Below are 18489 nucleotides of genomic sequence, written 5' to 3'. Positions count from 1 at the left end.
TAAGTTCCTGAAATCGACACAAACTCTCAATTTACCATTCTTTTTCATGACCGGGACAATGTTAGATAACCACTCTGTATATTTGGCTTCTCTGATAAATCCGGCTGTTTCGAGCCGTCTAATTTCGTCATGAACCAGTGTCTCCACTTCTTTTGACATACGTCTCGGAGGCTGCCGAAACGGCTTGAAACCAGCCTTTAGTGGTAACTTATGTTCAACAACGGATCGGTCCAATCCTGACATTTCTTCATATGACCACGCGAAACAATCTTTGAATTCTCGCAATAAAGCGATTAATTTATCAACTGTCCCTTTATCAAACTGATCACTGATGAACATAGGCTTGGTTTGTACTCCGGATCCCATGTCTACTTCTATCAGCGTGTCTTGCACCTGAGCAGGATCGTCATCCAATTTGCCCGACGCTATTTGTAAATCGACTATTTGAAGGGCCCCTGTCGGATCTTGTCCTTCATCTTCATAGATACATTCCGCTGATCGCACCGCATAGTTGTCGGAGAGTATGCAAATTTTCTCTCTAATTATCTCGTGATTACTAATCATCAGATTTATGCAGTATGGATGATCGGCCTTTGCCCCCGAGTGTGACTGTCACAGGCCGATCTGAAGTTAAGACAATCCGTGGAGTGTTGTTGCATTTCGCACTCAATGATTGTATGTCTTTCACTTGATCATCATACAACAGTGCCTTCAAACAATTAGAATCTTCTCCAAACGGGTTTGGGTCGCCTTGCACTACTTCTGCTATTCCATCTTCCCGCCACATTATCAACATCTGGTGCATTGTTGATGGAATGCACATATTGGAGTGGATCCAATCTCGTCCGAGTAAAATATTGTAGTTACTCCTTGCGTTGACAACAAAAAATCCTTTTTCGGTTTTGACTCGACCGATCTTAGTTTCCAGAGTTATGTAACCCTCTGCTGGCGTTTCGCCTCCTGCGAAATCGGTCATATAAACATCGGTTGGCTCCAGTTCATCGCGATTGATACCTAATTTCTTAAGCATTTTGACGGGCAATATGTTAACTCCAGCTCACTCTATTAACTGGGATGCTATCAACATCGGCCTTTATATACAAGGGCCGAATATGTCTTGTCATCCGTTGTGGTGGTTTGCTGAGAGACACAACGGCTGTTTTTTCAGGACTACCTTCTTCGGGCACAATCACATCTCCATCTAAGATGCCTTTCTGTCCGGGCTTGCACCGAAATGACTCAGGCAAAGTAACGACATGAACCTCATGTGGCACTTCCCTAACACCCCTGGCTCGCAATTGACCATCGGTTGTTGAAACGACCACGTCTTTGTACGACATTTTGGGTGTTTTAGGTTCATCGGCGATCACCAACTCGCCGGTCGTCATTTTTTGCTGCTCGATCGGCTTCGCTGATTTTTTCTCTACCCAGATCTTTCTGATCTTCTTCAACGGAGACATTGGAACATTAATAGCTGGCTCGCAATGATCTCTGGTATTATCCTTGCGATTGAGCGTGTCGTGATCGCTCATGCGTCCAGCTGATTCGTTTGGGAACGTCAGTCGCCTTTTAACAGGTAGGAAGTCCCTAGCTGTTGACGATCCTTGCTTCATTTTTGAATCGGCTAACTTTTGGGAATCTTGCCTCATCCTTTGCATACGCCGTTTTTGAGTCTTGCTCAAATGAGGTTGTTCCTCTGTGGGCCGAAACATTCTCCTGAAAACCGTGACTCCTTCTTCCCTTTTAGGTTCATGTTTCTTCCATTCTCTCGTGGGAGCCTTTGGTTTAAATGTCTTAGGATTGGCTCGACACATATTGTGTTCCGCTTTGAAACAGGTCTTGCACGAAGGGCATTGGACTTCAGATATTCGTTCAAACACGCTCTTACTGGACGTCTCGTTCTTGAGGCGTGGTTTCCATACCTGTTTCTCTTCTACCCAAAACTTCGGTTTCTTCGGGTCCCATTTTTCCAACGCATGTCCGCTCCCCAATGCTCGCTCAAAATTTGGCCGAATCGTATTAATGGTAATACATTTTGCTTCGGCCTCCTTTTTGGTTGGGAATAAAACTTTGCCTTCGGTTATTGCTTTTTGAATCACATTTCTGAAGATAACACAGTTATTTGTGCTGTGTCTCCAAGAGTTGTGATATTTGCAATACTCTTTTCCAACCCTTTGATCTGCCGAAGGAATTACGTGACCTTCTCCCAGAATTATCTGATCGTCTTTGAGCAAAGCATCAAATATTTCGTCAGCCTTTGTTAGATCGAAGGAATAATCTTTCTGAATGGCGGCACTTTTATTCTTCTTCTGAAATCCTGGCTTTCTCAAAGCCGAGCACTCTTGTGGCTTTTTCGCTAGGAATTCAGCCATGCAAACATCTTCATCAGACTCGCAATCGCTATCGTCCGTGACGACGGCCACATCGAGTTGATCTCTATAGTAAGTTCCTTTTGATGAACCTCTCCTCTGTTCTTTCTCCACCAGGAGCCTTTCATAGCTGGTCACTCGATTGGTGAGCTCAAACAAATCTCTGAAACGATGTCCCTCGAAATGCTCCCTCATCGCGAAGTCCATTCCTTTGATCACCATAGGAACGCAATCCGACTCGGCAATGCTGGTTTGGCAGCGGGTTCTCAAATTGCGGAACCTTGATATGTATCTTTCCATGGATTCGTTTGGTAGTTGAGAGATACGAGCTAGATCGGCCAGTGTGACATCGGGTGGGGCACGATAAAACTCTTCATGGAATTTCTCCTCGAGATCTTTCCATGTACCGATCGAACCTGGTGTTAGATGTGAATACCAAGTGAACGCCATTTTTGTTAGCGAACTAGCGAATAGTCTCAACTTCCAAAAATCATGTGCTCCCGCTTCTCCACATTGCGCGGAAAACCTGGCAATGTGCTCGACTGTCGATTGTACTTTTTCCTCTCTAGAGAAAAGACTAAATTCTGGCACCCTGTATCCTCTTGGGAAGGGATACAATTTGTCGATCCAATCAGGGTATGGCTTGACATATGATGGCCGAGGTGTCGGCCTGCAATCAACGTCCAATCTTTCAAGTTCATCTAAAAGTTGGGTTCGATCATATCCTCCATCCTCTCCCTTTGTTGATATGTGAGAAGAATTCTCTTTCACAGGGTTCTGCAAATTTATAAGAGGTTCGTTCACCACTTCCTTGCCAGGTCTCTGTGAAATATGTTCACTTGCAAGACTTGTTTCAATATCGTCTCGTGACAAGATCTTCACTGATCCATAATGCATCCCCGATCTAGCCGATGACTGGGTTTGATCGGCCTGTGGGTTTTGTGAATTAATTCGGATCGGCGGCTGAATGAGATCAACCCTTCGGTTGGTTGTCTCAGCAATGTGTTGCCCAGTCATGATCTTGGCCATACTTTCTATTGCGTTTGACATGGATTTGACATCTGCTCTGATCTCTCGCTGCAAGACTACATGATCAGTCATCATTGTCTTGATCACTGACGCCATTTGATTCATAACTCCATCAAACATGAGCCGATTTTCTCCAGCAATTTCATTTCGCATAGAAGTAAAATCGGCATGTGTAAGAGACGGACGACTTGGTGGTAGGTCTCGTGAATAATCGGCCGAATCATCTTCTTGTCTCGAAGAAGGATCTTTGGCCGAATTTTCAGATACGGTCTCTTGCGAGATCGTAGTTTTTTGAGTGGTCGCGGTTGTTTTATCTTTGGTCATTATTTCTTAAATATCTGAATCGTAATTGCCGGGGAACAACCGTTTTCTCTCTTGTAACTCTCGGGTAACCGATCTAGTGTATCTCTGATCGTCTTTCAGTGTTCCGATTTTTATGCTAACCATAAACGTGTCCCCAGTGGAGTCGCCAAAAGATGTTCGCAGGAAAAACTTCCAAACTCAAATCTTTGAATTTGATAATGGGAACTGTTTCGGTTTGATGCTTTAATCAAAAACTCGAATTTCAATCAGGTCACACAAAAGAACAATAGTAACCAATTAAACTAAAATTACTAGTATCGCTCCGGAGGTTCAGAAACCTAAGCGGGATTGATTTCCAACTACTCCTAAGTTAAGGGTTTAATCCGGAGATTAAGATAGAAAAGCCTGAGCTTTGATTTGTGTTTTTTGATGAAATTGTGTAGACTTTATTAATTTGATAAAATCACTATTTATAGGGACAAATCCCCTAATAATAGGAAAAGGAAGCGAATTAAAACTAAAACACTTAATTAAACCCTAACCTGATAAGACTAAAAGTCTAACTCAGCTAAAAATAAAAAAAGCAATAATAGAAATAGCTAATATGGGCCCGATCCCATTACAGCCCATTATGTTCTCTTCCTTGGCAGCCCATCACTCGATAGCTATGTTTTTGGGCCGATGTCAACAGAATCTTTTTGAACTTTCCAATTAAACATATTTTATTTTTTCTTCTTCTTCTTTGTTTCAACCACCACCATCTTCGACCAAAATGACCATCCGAACCGTCAACGCTTATTCTCTTCGACAAGATGGGTTCGTCTCATCGTCCCAGAGATCTACTTTGAGACGAGGAATATGCACGACAGTAGGTTTGGCTTGGTACCTGACATAATGGCACTAGAATTATCACATTTGATGGAAATGTGGTTTAATACAAGACCAAAATTATTTAGTTATTTCTTATTCCATAGGACTTGAGTATAACAAATCGGTCGCTATATATATGACCTCTGCGGTAGATACATAAAGTCATAAAACTTGCTTTTACATTTCAAAAGATCAAACTCTAGCATAAAAATTGGCACATATCTAATGTACTTATTCGATCTAAAAGACAATTGGTTTAGTTTTAAATTCCCTAATCATTGTTTGTAGTCCAAAGAAGAACTTGAACTCCCGCATTAGATTAATTTCAAATTTCCTACTCATATATTTAGAGAAATCCTCACAAAGAATTTTATTAGTAGCACAAAAAATGATATCATCAACATAAATCTGGACAAATAATACATCATATTTATGTGTTTTGGAAAAAAGAATTGCATCAAACTTGCCCGTTACACGATTGTATGCCATTTTGCTCTGTTTTAATTACGAAGATTATTTTTTGTGTGGTGCAATTATGCAATTTCTAAGGGCCGATTTTATAAACTGGCGGCATATTATACCTAACCAAAATTGCATTTTCAGTAAGTTGTTAGGGAGCAATACAACTTCCTACAGATTGATCCTTTCCCGTAATACAACTTTCTTCAGCGTTTCTGTAATCAAACTGGTTGAGCTTGCTCGAAACACGGGCAACCCGACTCAAATACCAACGATTTATCGGAGCATATTCATGGTTTGCACAGATTGAGGCAGTGGAATTGATAACAAAAGGAAACAAGAAGTGAAAAAACTAAATTGTTAAGTGTTATAATTAATGAACACTTGATAGAATGAAAATAAAAATAAAAATAAAAATTAAGGCTTGTGAAGGAATCTACCAGCAAGCAAAGCAGCATCCATGACTAAAGAAATAACATCAATAACATCATTAACATCACATTTGTTTCCTTTGAAAGTATGTCCTCCTGTCTTCTTGAAATTTCCCATGCAGTTTATGAAATTTTGGCTGCATTCTTGGCTTAGATAGTCATCTGTCACTCATTTCCCATCACAATTTAGAGCCAGCCACACATGATATTTATATTTTAATTCTTTTATTTTTTAGTTTCACATAACACACCCAAATATTTTCCTAACTCTTACACATGCAACAAAGTTTGTAGCCTGTCCCATGTCCCCACATATCACTTCTTTAATAACCAAACAGGACCATACTAGTGTGACCAATTTACATATATTTTTAAATTTTAAATTTATAAATTTCTGATAAAGTATAAAAATATTAATATATATTTTATGTTTTATTTAATTAAGGCTTAATTGCATAAAAAATCACAAATTTTCGCGTGTTTTTGGTATTTAACATAATTTTTTTTTCTTGGCATAAAAAATCACAAACTTTCATTTTTTTGACATATTTGTCCACGGGATGTGAAACGGCGCCGTTTTGAATGTAAAACGGGGCCGTTTTGCGCTTAATTTATCAAAGGAAACAGTTATGTGGACGAATATGCCAAAAAATGAAAGTTGGTAATTTTTGGTGCAATTAAACCTTTAATTAACTGTTGAATCTGTGGTTAAACAAGGATTTAGTTTTTAAAACAATGTCATCTGTAATAGTAGATGTTCAATATATTATACTGTTTCATGTAAATTAATCCTAAATTACACTGTTAAATTTGAAAATTTAAAAAGTTTATAATAAAGTTGCAACAAATTTAAAGTTTATGAATTTTCTGATAATTAAGATTCTTTGATGAGTTAGTTAGCAATCCATTTTTGTTATAGACAATAACATTTGGTGCCACGTCGTCTAATTTTGTCAAAACTCTCTCAAAATGATGTTAAAGTAAAGGATAAGGTTTTGAAACGTGATATAATGAAACATGCTAAATTTTTTAGATATTTTCTTTTGTAATTTAGCCTAAAATTAATTACGTAAAGCATATTATAATTTCCCTGGATTGTCTATTGTTATTATTGATTTAATCTGACAATGCATACATATTTCTAATTGTTAGAGCATCTCCAATCATTGTATGATTTAAGTTAAATTGCCTCATGAGGCCTTTTGGCAATGTTTGCACATATGCAAATTGTGACATGAAAATTTTAGATAAAACATATATTTGAAAATATATTCTAATTAGTGTTTCAAAAACCGGCGGGTTTAAATGGTTTATCGCACTAGTTCAACTCAAAACTGATGGCCGGTGATGGAAGGAGAAGAAAATCGAAAATCTTAATCAAACCGAGATTTTGGCGGTTTTAATGCGAGGTTATATTAGCTTTTGAAAAAATATGGCTAAACCCATATAGAGGCCCTTATACTATATCATTTTTGTTCAAAAAGTCCTTATACTATTTTTTTTGTTCTTCAGGTCCCTGTACTTGACAAAATTCCAATTTTAGGTCCTTTTGAGGGACTGGAGGAACAAAAAAATTGTAAGTATAGGGACTGGATGAACTTAGGTAAAAGTATCTATTTTGGCTGAATTTTAAATACTTTCCATATTTGATATTTTTGCTCCTATTCGGTTATATTATACATAAAAGTTATAGAATTTTTAAAATTCAGTGGGAAATAGTAATTTCGATACATGCAAAGTAATTTTTGTTAGTTTTTTTAAACTCCATTTTTCTTTTAAAGATCCTAAAGTATAGAGAGAAATTAATATGGAAACCCTAATTTTTAAGAAGAAATGATAGACATGAAGTAGTAATCTTAAGAGTGAAAAGCATTTGGGATAACTTAACTTTAGACTAATTTCAGAATGGGTACTAGAAATTGATTTATTTCGTTAAATTACTGAATTTTAATTTATTGATCACTGGTTGATATTTTAAATAAAATCTGACTAAAAAAATTGACGCAGAAGTAAAATACGTGTGTGATGTGACAGATGTGAGTAAACATTCTTTTTTTATTAAGACGAAATTCTATTCTAACATCAGCTTTATGGGTCAAATTTCATCAAAGTACCAACGAATAATCAGCAAATTAATCTTCGGTAATCTTAAACAAATTAATCAATCTCAAGTACCATTTTTGAAATTAGGTCAAAATTCAGTAACCCCTAAAACTTTTAACCCTGTCTTTTTTTTTAAAAAGAAATATTATAAGTACTGAACTTACTGTTTTTAGCTTGAACACAGGCATCATGATTCATACAACAAGCATCAAGCCCATCACATGGTTTCTCCCCTGGACATCCACTGTATAGCAGTCCACAGTACTTCCCATATCTCAAAAATGGAGGCACTGTACCATACAATTTTCTTTCACTTATTACTCTTCAATATTCAACAAAAATACCTACTAGAAAACAACGAATTACCGACGGGAAATTTTGTATTTAGCGACGGATTTCAGCCTTTTACCAACGGAAAATTTAATTTATCAACGGATTTCAGCCTTTAGCGACGGAAAAATCCGTTGCTAAAATGCTTTTTTCTAGTAGATACTAATTTTTTTTTTTTCATTTTTACCTGAGCAGAACTCAGACTCGCATTTCCTACTGCATTCTTTACTCTGTTACAAACAAAACATGATCAAGTTTTATTTGACATTTTGCAAAAGAAAATATAAGAAAATGAGGGACAAACCAAAGTGACTGCTGCATCAGTTGCTTGGACGCCAATGTTAAGGGCATCAACAGAAATAGAAGAAAAGAAAAGAAGCAAAGTAGACAAGATAACATAATTGAAGGACTGGTTAATTAGGTTTGCCATTTTTTAGAAAAATGAGGGAGAATGAAGCTTGGTTTTGCCCAAAAGGTTCTGATTTTATGGCTTGCTACTGAAAATAATAAGAGAACATAATATTAGATTTAGAAAAGAAAGCATGGAGGTTGAGGTTTGTCTTGTAATGCCTCGTGAAATGCTTTTGGAGTGTAGTTCACACTTGATCACAATATCTTTTCTTGGTACTTAAATATATAAATCAACCTAATATTTTTTGTATTCATAGAAAAAAACTTAATATATTTTGTAATAAAATACTCATAAATATGTAAAGTTAAAGAGGAGTACAGGGTCAACCCAGTTTATGAATTTGTGACTCGAGGTGAAATAATTTACTTTCAACAATTTTAATTAGTTAAGAATAAAATTATAAATACGAACAAAATTAGGAACCGTAATGACCCAACTTTGTCCTTAATTGACTTAAAAGTAGAGAGTATAATCCTTGATTGATCCAAGTGTAAAAATTATTATCTTTAATTGATTAAAATATAGTTAAAAGTGAGTTATTTGACTCCGAATCACAAATTTAGAAACCGTGTTAGCCCTTTACTCAATTTAAGAGTATTTATGAAGTGAGGGGACCGGGATAGAAAAATGCGAGAAAGACAAAAAAAAGGAGTGAAATAGTTAAAACGGGTATGATGTTGAAATGGTAAAGAGTTTAATTTTTATATTAATAAAATACCATATCTAAGTCTCATAAATAAAAAAATTGCATTAAAAAATTCTGTTTAATAGTTTTACCTGATTTAATTTTGAATTGATAGGAATTTCAAATAATTTGTGAATATGAAATAATTTAGGCGTGAAAAAGACTTAAAACAGTACATATTGAGGTGGTTGAAGGGTACAATTCTTGTGAACAATGTCCTTCTAACAAACTTCCTAATCAAGCTCTCCTCCTAACTTTGCAAAAAGATTTATCTAATTAGTAAAAAGAAGCAAAGGGATATACAATTAGCATTTCTTGTTGTATAATTTTGAGACATAACATAACCACATTTTATATATTAATAATGTCTTGTTCCTGTTATAACTTGAATTCCTAAAAACATGATCTGGTTTCATGTGATCAAACTGTGCTTTATTGATTATAGAATATTTTAACAAGCATATGTATGTAAATTGATATCTAAATGCAAATTTATACATTTAGTTTATTGGTTTCATTCATATACAAATTAGTTAAGCTGGCCTTATCTAATTAATTGTATTTCAAGATTCCAAGGATAGTTTGCATGTTTTTTTTAAAAGAAAAATAACATTTCATCCTGGTCATAGTATTCTGAAAAAATAATGTCTCTCCCGACCCCAAACCCTAACCCTAGACTTCCACCACCACTAAACCACCATACACCGGCCGCCCCGTCCTCCCAACAATTCCCGTCACCACCTCACCAAACAGCCAACCTTCCCCCAGTCTTTTACTTCGAGAATTACCCGGATAACTGGACGTATATCAACCTCCAACAAGCTTTTCTGAAGTTTGGAGTCGCAGGAAGAGTTTCTTTGGCCCGGAAAAGAAACGTCAGGAATAAGAGATTTGGCTTTTTCAGACCTAATCCCGAGGAAGATTATGCTACTGTTCGTACAAGGTTAAATAGGGTGAGCATTGGCTACTACAAAATTCAGGCTTTCGATGCTAAATACCCTTCTAGGGTTTCGACGGAATCCAGCTCGCAACAGCCCAGAACAGCTAGAATTCAGGTTCAGAACATTCATCGCATTGGAAAGCCTTCTATCCGAGATAATAGAACCTATGCACAAGCTGTGAAAACCGATCCTATCGTCTTGACAGGGAAGGAACGTACAGATTTTTCTAGCTCATTAATAGTAGTGGTTCAGAGAATGCCATTATTATTACACGTCTCGTCCTATTTACGTAAAAAAGGTATTGATTTCGCATCATTATCCTTTCTTGGAGGCCCGGAATTGATCCTGAGATTCCATTCTCCAGCTGCTCGGGAGGTTTTCGAATCGATTTCTTTTCCTGCCTTGACGGACTTTTTCTCTTCCTTCAAGAGGTGTGACTCTTCTACCATGAGCCGTGGAAGATACGTATGGATTAACGTAGTGGGAATACCAATTTTCGCTTGGGATGAGGAACTATTCATTCAAATAGCTAAAAGATTTGGTGATCTTATTTTGGTTCATCCTATGGTACTTTCCAAGGAACGACTAGACACGGGATCAGTATTGATTTCTACTTCGAAATCATCCATACATGAATCGATTCCACTACTGGTTGATGGGAAAGAATATGTGTTGTCTATCAATGAATCAGATCTTCCTATTGCTTTGGAGGAATGGGATACTCAGGATACTATGTCGGATTCTATGTCGGATTCTGATGATTCAGAAACAGATAAACAAAAGGAAAGTTCTGCAGCTCGTTCCAATGCAGAAGAATCAAGCAACAATCAGTTTTGTTCTCGGGAGCAGAGTCCAGTTTATCGCCTAATCCCGATCACACAGCTCAGTGAGCAGCAGCCGTCGGGTTCAATTGCAGCTGACTCCAACGGTGGGATTTGTATCCCCTCAGACAAAACACCAGCAAGTTTTAAAGGTTTTGTCGAACACAGGCGCAAAACTAAGCACATTGATCAAACTGGTTTGATATGTTCAACAATATCGTTATCAGGCAGTCCGGCATCATCTCTTTCTGATAGTAATATTAGAAACAGAAATAAATTGAACATGGCAGCAGTAGACTTACAGGACAAAGAAATAGAAGTCAGGAAGACTTGGAGTATGGGGCTGCAGCTGGGTTTATTTTCAGCAGACCAGGAGGAAGGAATTATTAAGCTCCTTTCACAAGGGATTGCATCAGGAATTTAGCTTCTTCGGTTGCTATCTTCTCCAGGTTATATTCTATTATAATGATGTACAATTTCAATTTTATATTTTGGAACTGTCGCGGGGGCCTTTCTTTTGCTCGCAAGAATCGATATATTCGCTCTATGGTGTCCTCCAATAATTTATCTTTATTGGGTTTAGTAGAAACAAAGAAAGAGGTTTTTGACGATTTTAATATTCGTATTTTGTGGCCTAATTTGGATTTTGCTTATAGTTTTGTTCCTTCTGATGGTGCTTCGGGAGGTTTGTTATGTATTTGGAATCCAAAAACAATTTCTCCCTATAGAATTGTTAAAGCTAATAGATGGATTAGCTTGGATTTCACGTTGGGGGATACAGAGGTGAGGTACATCCTAGTTTATGCAAGTAATTGTCCATCGGAACGTGCATCCCTTTGGCAAGAATTACTTCTTCAGATTGATAATCATTTGCTTTGCATTTTAGTGGGAGACTTTAATGAGATTCTGGATCCGTCTGAGCGTCTGAACTGTAACAACTTCTCGGCTTCAATGCATGAATTTTCAGCTTTTGTTTCTAATTCCTCCTTGGTTGAAGCCTCTCTTCAAGGAAGATTTTTTACATGGCAGAATAATATTTCTCGCTCCAAGATTGACCGTTGTTTTTTGTCTCCTTCCGCTTTCACCAAATGGCCGTCCTGCTCGTTAAAATCTTTGCCGAGATCTTTTTCTGATCATGTTCCAATTATTTTTAAATCTGAGGTGCCATTAGACTGGGGTCCAAAACCATTCAAATCAATTAACGCATGGTGGAGTCATAAGGATTTTAATGCTTTTATTACAGATTCTTGGTTTTCTATTTCCCTAAGGCTGCCGCAATCCAACTTTGTGAGGAAACTAAGGGAACTTCGATCAGCAATTAAAATATGGAACCGGGAAATTTTTGGCGATTTGAATCTTAGATTGGAAAGAGTTCAGGCGGATATTACAGTGTTGGACTCAACATCGGATCTTACTCTTCTCAATGAGGCCGAAGTGTCAAAGCTGTCAGACCTTCGAATGGAGTTTGATCAACTTTCTAAACATGTTGAGTCTCTTTGGCACCAAAAATCAAGGCTTAATTGGAGCATAAATGGGGACAGAAATACAAAGTATTTTCATACAGTTGCTTCTATTCATTCCAAAAGCAACACTATTTCAGATTTTCTAATTGATGGTGTTACCTATACGACCCCAGATCAGATCAAGCAGCAGGTGTATTCTTATTTTAAGAATTTATTTCTGAAAGATACTTCTATCACTTTTTCTTTGGATGCTCTCCCTATTAAGTGTTTGACTGATGCTCAGGCTTCTATGTTATCGATTCCTTTCTCTGAGGAAGAGATTCTTTCTACTCTCATGAGCTGTGATGATAATAAGGCTCCGGGCCCGGATGGTTTCAACTACTTTTTCTATAAAAGAGCTTGGAAGATTATTAAGGAAGACATTCTTACTCTCTTTAAGAATTTCTTTGATTCTGCTACCTTTCCGGTTGGGATTAATACTGCGTTTTTAGTATTAATTCCAAAATTTCAGGGTGCCTCCGACATTAAAGATTTTCGGCCAATTAGCTTGATAAATGGGGTCTTTAAGCTAATTTCCAAGGTTCTCGCTAATAGACTGTCTCCAGTTCTTCCTCTTATCATCTCGGAGAATCAATTTGGGTTCGTTAAAGGTCGGAATATTCATGACTGCCATATGATAGCTTCAGAGATTATCCATTTAGTCAAGCGTCGAAAGGAAAAAGTTTTTCTTATCAAGCTTGATTTCAGGAAAGCCTTCGACACTATTTCTTGGAATTTTATTATTCAAATGCTTCGGAGAATGAAGTTTGATAGTAAATGGATTAGTTGGATCTCTGCGTGTTTTGATTCTGCTCAGTTATCGGTTCTTCTCAATGGTTGCCCTACTGACAATTTCTTTATGGAGAAAGGGGTTCGTCAGGGCGATCCTATTTCGCCGATGTTATTTGTGTTAGCAGTAGAGAGCTTGAGGGCAATATTTTCGGATGCTTGCAGAATGGGATTGCTGGCCGGGCTTAAGATGGACGGGTTAGGGGAGGATTTATCTATTTTGCAATTCGCAGATGATACGCTTTTGTTTGTTCCAGCTGAGCTACATTTGATTGAAAATCTTTTGCGTATCCTTCGTTGTTTTGAATTAATTTCAGGCCTCAAAATTAATTATCAAAAGTCTTCAATCATTGGGATTAATGTTGATTCGTCTTGCCTTGCTAAGGCTTCTGCTATCCTTCATTGTAAAATTGAAGAGTTGCCGATCACATATTTAGGCCTCCCTCTTTCGGCCAGAATGTTGGGTACAAAATTGTGGGATCCTGTCATCTCAAAATTCACGGATCAACTTTCCACTTGGAGAGGTAATCTTCTTTCGCCTGCAGGAAGATTAACTCTTATTAAATCCGTATTATGTAGCTTGCCTGTTTATTATTTTTGCTCCTATCGGATTCCACAATCGGTTGTTATTTCTTTGGAGAGAATCATGAGAAGATTCTTATGGAACGGAAATGTGAATACGAGGGGATTTAGTAAAGTTGGCTGGGTGGATGTTTGCGTTCCGTTTTCTTCGGGAGGTCTGAATATCACTCCACTTCGTACTAAAAATAATTGCTTGCTTTTGAAATGGATTTGGAAATTAATGGTGTGCGACAGGAACTCGATTTGGTATTCAGTAATTTCTAATAGCTCCTCCATTCATTCATGGTACGATCTTGAGCATGCAAATGTGCTGAACTTGTCTAACATTTGGAAAGGAATTGTGAATTCATGTGTTCGAAATAAAGAAATCTGGAACTGCTTTACTGGTTCGACTTCCATGGTCCTGGGAAACGGAGAAAATATTCGGTTTTGGAAGGATCTTTGGCTGGCAGCTCCTTTACAGCATCAGTATTCAGCCTTATTCAGACTTTCTCGTCAGAAAGATGTTACTGTGGCAGCAGTCCTTAGTTCAGAAAATCAGCAGCTCGACGGCCTGTCCTGGATTCGTCGTCTTCGTTTAGGGGAACAACAGCAACTACAATCTCTTCGACAGCAGCTTTGTGGAAGTTTGTTGATTCAGAATCAGAAAGACTACACTGTTTGGAGAAGGAAGGAAGTTTACTCGTCGGCTTCTATGGCAATTATGATTCAGCAAACCTCAAACACCAGGTCTGTTTCTTTTCTTCTTAATCATATTTGGAAGATGTCTTTACCTCCAAGAATTCAATTCTATGTTTGGCTTCTGGCACGGGATCAGATCTCTTCGAAGGTTACATTGGTTAGAAGAAGAGTCATAGATAGTCAGCATTCGACTTGTTCAGTTTGCTCGGAGGAGGAATCGGGAATGCATATTGTTTTACATTGTCCATTTGCTTGGACATTTTGGAACTCCTTCTTATTGAAATGCAATATTAGTTGGACGGCTCCGTTATCTTTAGATGATTTTTACATGCAGTGGTGTACTTTATCAAATGGAAGACATCGAAAGCTTTGGAAGCTTTTTTGGTTTTATGGAGTTTGGAACCTTTGGAAATCGAGAAATAGGCGGGTTTTTGATGACGAGCAATCGAATATTCAGTCACTCTTCATCGTATGCATTCATCAAGCAGTCGAGTTCTACAGGGTTAAAAACCAAAGTTTCAGCTACTCGGGAAATGATGTTTTTCGTTGTATAGATTTCTTCTGTAACAATGCTTAGTTGTTTCTCGTTTCGTTTTTTGCCAACCTCATTTTGAGGTTGTGCTAATATATCTATCATTTATCCAAAAAAAAAATAACATTTCATTAATGAAAAATTTCAACTGTAAGAGTCTCAAATCTAACCATGCTGGTTTATCAAGAATACGCAAGAAAATCACTTCACCACTGTAAATGTTACTCGATAAATTAAGTTTATAACATTTTTTTATCAAGCACGCTGTTGCACTTCGATCAAGAGGTAGATCACCAAAAAACGACCCCAAAACTCAGAATGGTACTTTTAAGGACGCATAATCATTCCTATCACTTTTTATTATCATATATGCATTCTGTTTTCGTTCTATTCATTAGGATGCATGTTCCGTTAAAAACAATTAGGATGCATGTTTAGCATTTTCCATTGATTATTGCTATGAAATTGCCATGAACTGTATAACTGCCATGATTTTCATTCTAAAAACATATTTTAGGAAGTTTTCATGCATTTATTTTAAGTATTTCGAATTGCAAACCTTTAATTATGCATTTTGACTGCTTTTGCACGTTTTTCGGGCGAATCACAAAACCGGTTCGGACATTGCATTTGGTGGCGCCGCCGCCGGTTCTAATGGCGCTGCCGCCAGTCCCTATGGCGCCATTGTTCTTCGTCTCCAGACTCCTCTAGATCTTCGATTGCAGTACCAATTAATGTTTTTGTGTTTCTTGGCTCGTTTGAACTTGAAATTGGGCCCCATTTGAGCCCATAGACATGTAACTAGTTGTAGGAGTATTTTCAGTAACTTTCTGGATCCATCCAAGTCAGAAACTTCTGCCATGTCAGCAAGGGTGGATATGCCATGTCATCATGGGATTTGAGGCCCTAATCGCGGAAACAACTTCTAGTCCAGGTTTTTTAGTTTGTTCACACCCGGAATCGACTTCGGCTTGGACTAGGGAATTTGTATCAACTAGAGGAGCAACTTCCATGTTCTAACCATATCCTGAATCTGGATGTAATGATAGAAAAACGACAGACAACCGTCAGACACTCCAATAAAGAGGTCTAAAGTATTTCTAACCTTATATGTATATCACTTGAAATGGGAATGTTTATATTGTTTATTTCTTTCCATGCATGTCCAAATCCATTAGTAACATTCTTAATCAAGATAATCACGTTAATTTATTTCAAAACTAACAAATCACATATAAATCTTAAAACTGCCATAAAAATGTAATTAGTGGTTGTATAGGGATTGAAGATGGTAAATCTAAAATTAAGCTCACATATACATCAACTTTAGACTTTATGCATGTAAATTGAATAAAATCCACTTATATCTGTTATATGCCAAAACCCCCAAGATTAGATGCTTGTTTAGGAGTACTAGCTATTTGTCCACATGCCAATCCAAACCGAGTCATATGAGCGTCATGCATGTCTATTTACCATCCTTCTATTTTCCAGCATTTATCACTTCTAGTTATTTACTTTCCAACATTATATCCTTTGAACTGTTTTGTTTGTTTAGATGACTTATTCTAAAATATGTCTTTTAAATTGATAAAATCAATAATTCAAGTACAAGTCTTACGGTGGTGTTCACTAACCCGATTTTTTGGTCCGTTGCACGATAATCAAATCCATAAGCGCGTGAGATTATCTAGTCGGTATAAGTGCGTGAGGTTATTTATTGCAGTCTGCCCAGTTAACCGGACCCATCGAACCAGACTCGATCTGACCATCAACTTCCAGACCAAGTTCAAGGTTCATCCGGACTCCGAATCTACTCCGATTTAAACTAGTGGTTTCCTATCGACGAGCCGGTCAACTTTTGTATTTTGACCGAGAGCCAGATCCGACCGGACCGGTGATCAAATCGAGCCGAGTGCCAGGTACTCAAAGTCAATGAGGTTTAAAAGTATTTCTAACCTTATATGTATATCCAACTGTTCTTATGTATGCTGATATTGTTTACTACTTTCCAAAAGTATTCCAAATCCAATAATAACCGATTAAAGGACTAATCGCCTAAATTTGACACATTAATGCACTTCCAGTTCATCACTTAGACATCGTAGGACTACCACAAAAACGTAGTAAACGGTTGTATATGTTTTTGAAGACTCACCTAATAAAATCAATTAAATCACGCTTATACATCCGGTTTTTAGGTTTTGTGCATGTAATCAATCCAGACCAGCCAGACTTATGACTATTTGTTAGAAACCTCTAAGCTTAGATGTATGCTTTGGAGTACCTGCTATTTGCCTCAAATTCCAGTCCAGATCGAGTCATATGCGCGTCAAACGTGTTTACGGCTTTCATACTTGTTTATTTACAGCTTTCATATCTTGTGAACTGCATATACTGCTAAGATGAGATATAAAACGAATATGTCCAATAAATAAAGCCGGTAACCGATAAGCCAGGCACAAGAGTCTTAGGGAGTTTCACGAATGCTAGTCTTTGGTCCGATACACGATAGTCTTACCGGAGGCGAGTAACGCTATCTAGTCGGTTAAAAGGTATTTCCTAGTGGAACTAGGTGACGACTCCATTTTTCAAATCATTTCCATATTGAGAAGTCAGCCATAAGTTTTGGACGAACGGCCCTGAATCCCGCTCCGCTCATAGTGATATCATATGGAAATCAAGGTATTTTAAGACCTAATTAATCTATATTTGTTGTTCATATTTGAGTTGAGTGTTTGTATTTTTTTTATTTAATCAAATATTATCAATGATATGAATTTTTTTATATATGAATACCAACAAATGTGTAATAATGGTGTATTAAATTTTATATTTTAATAATGTGTAATAATGGTCTAATTTGTATTTTGTGTTGATAAATTATGTGAATAGCAGTTATGGAATTTGTTGTATGTTTTTTGATTTTGTTTTCATGTTTAGTAGTAAATATTGGTTGGCCCTAGGTTTATAGTTGATTCATTAAAAGTTGACCTATTATGAAACAAGGTTTTAATACTGGTTTACCAGTTGTAAAGTAAAAGTTAATCAGATATTAATCAAAATAAATAATGTGCTTAAATTGAAGTATAAATATGCTCGGAAATGGATCAGACCTATTAAAAAATATCTCAGAGAGTGGGAAAAGAGTGGCATCGGCTCCAGAAAGGAGTGGCGTCGGCGCCACTCTGCATTGGCATCGCCGCCATATTTAAGGGCGCCGCTGCATGTGCTACTAGCGCCATGCCTGTGGCGGTAGTGCACTATGGCTTTTTCCTAGCTAAGTTTTGCATTTTCGGCTTATTTTTTAGAGTTTCTAACTCCGATATTGGTGCTCTTTGTATTTTAAGGATAGGGAACCATTTTGTACTTCAGCGAATTTTATTGATGCTCGGACTTGGTACCATGCTTTGCCCCTGTTGTTTAATCTCGAGTGGATGTTGTAGGCTTTAGCCGCTTTGCTAGTGCATTGTTTACTGCGACGGGGGTTTGTGATAACCCTTCGTTGCATGCATTAATGGATTGGTTGATAGACACGGCTCACACCTTTCACTTGCCGATTGAGGAGTTGACTATGACCTCTTTGGACTTCTCACTCATTACTAGGATTGCTTTCAGAGGTCAGCCAGTGCCATTTGACAATAGTTTGG

At 37.3% G+C, this 18489-nt stretch overlaps 1 protein-coding gene across 2 annotated transcripts; it reads right to left on the bottom strand.

Moving 5' to 3' along the window:
• Window positions 1-4270: 4270 nt before the first annotated feature.
• LOC126682716 (phospholipase A2-alpha) lies at window positions 4271-8479 on the bottom strand. 2 transcript variants are annotated; one of them, XM_050378463.2, is made up of 5 exons: window positions 8199-8478; window positions 8082-8124; window positions 7729-7854; window positions 5471-5623; window positions 4271-4587 (listed from the first exon to the last, which is right to left on the bottom strand). In XM_050378463.2, exons 1-5 carry the CDS (start codon window positions 8322-8324, stop codon window positions 4541-4543), a joined length of 495 nt encoding a protein of 164 aa, XP_050234420.1. In that variant the 5' UTR covers window positions 8325-8478; the 3' UTR covers window positions 4271-4540. The 2 variants fall into 2 exon arrangements, with proteins under 2 accessions (XP_050234420.1, XP_050234419.1); XM_050378462.2 differs by lacking the exon at window positions 4271-4587 and adding an exon at window positions 5070-5152 and having other exon boundaries at window positions 8199-8479.
• Window positions 8480-18489: the final 10010 nt, after the last annotated feature.

Source organism: Mercurialis annua, linkage group LG5 (genome assembly GCF_937616625.2).
Source record: "Mercurialis annua linkage group LG5, ddMerAnnu1.2, whole genome shotgun sequence".
Classification (NCBI taxonomy): domain Eukaryota; kingdom Viridiplantae; phylum Streptophyta; class Magnoliopsida; order Malpighiales; family Euphorbiaceae; genus Mercurialis; species Mercurialis annua.
The sequence above is the reverse complement of the archived record's forward strand: the minus strand, read 5'-3'. Positions and strand labels throughout refer to the sequence as shown.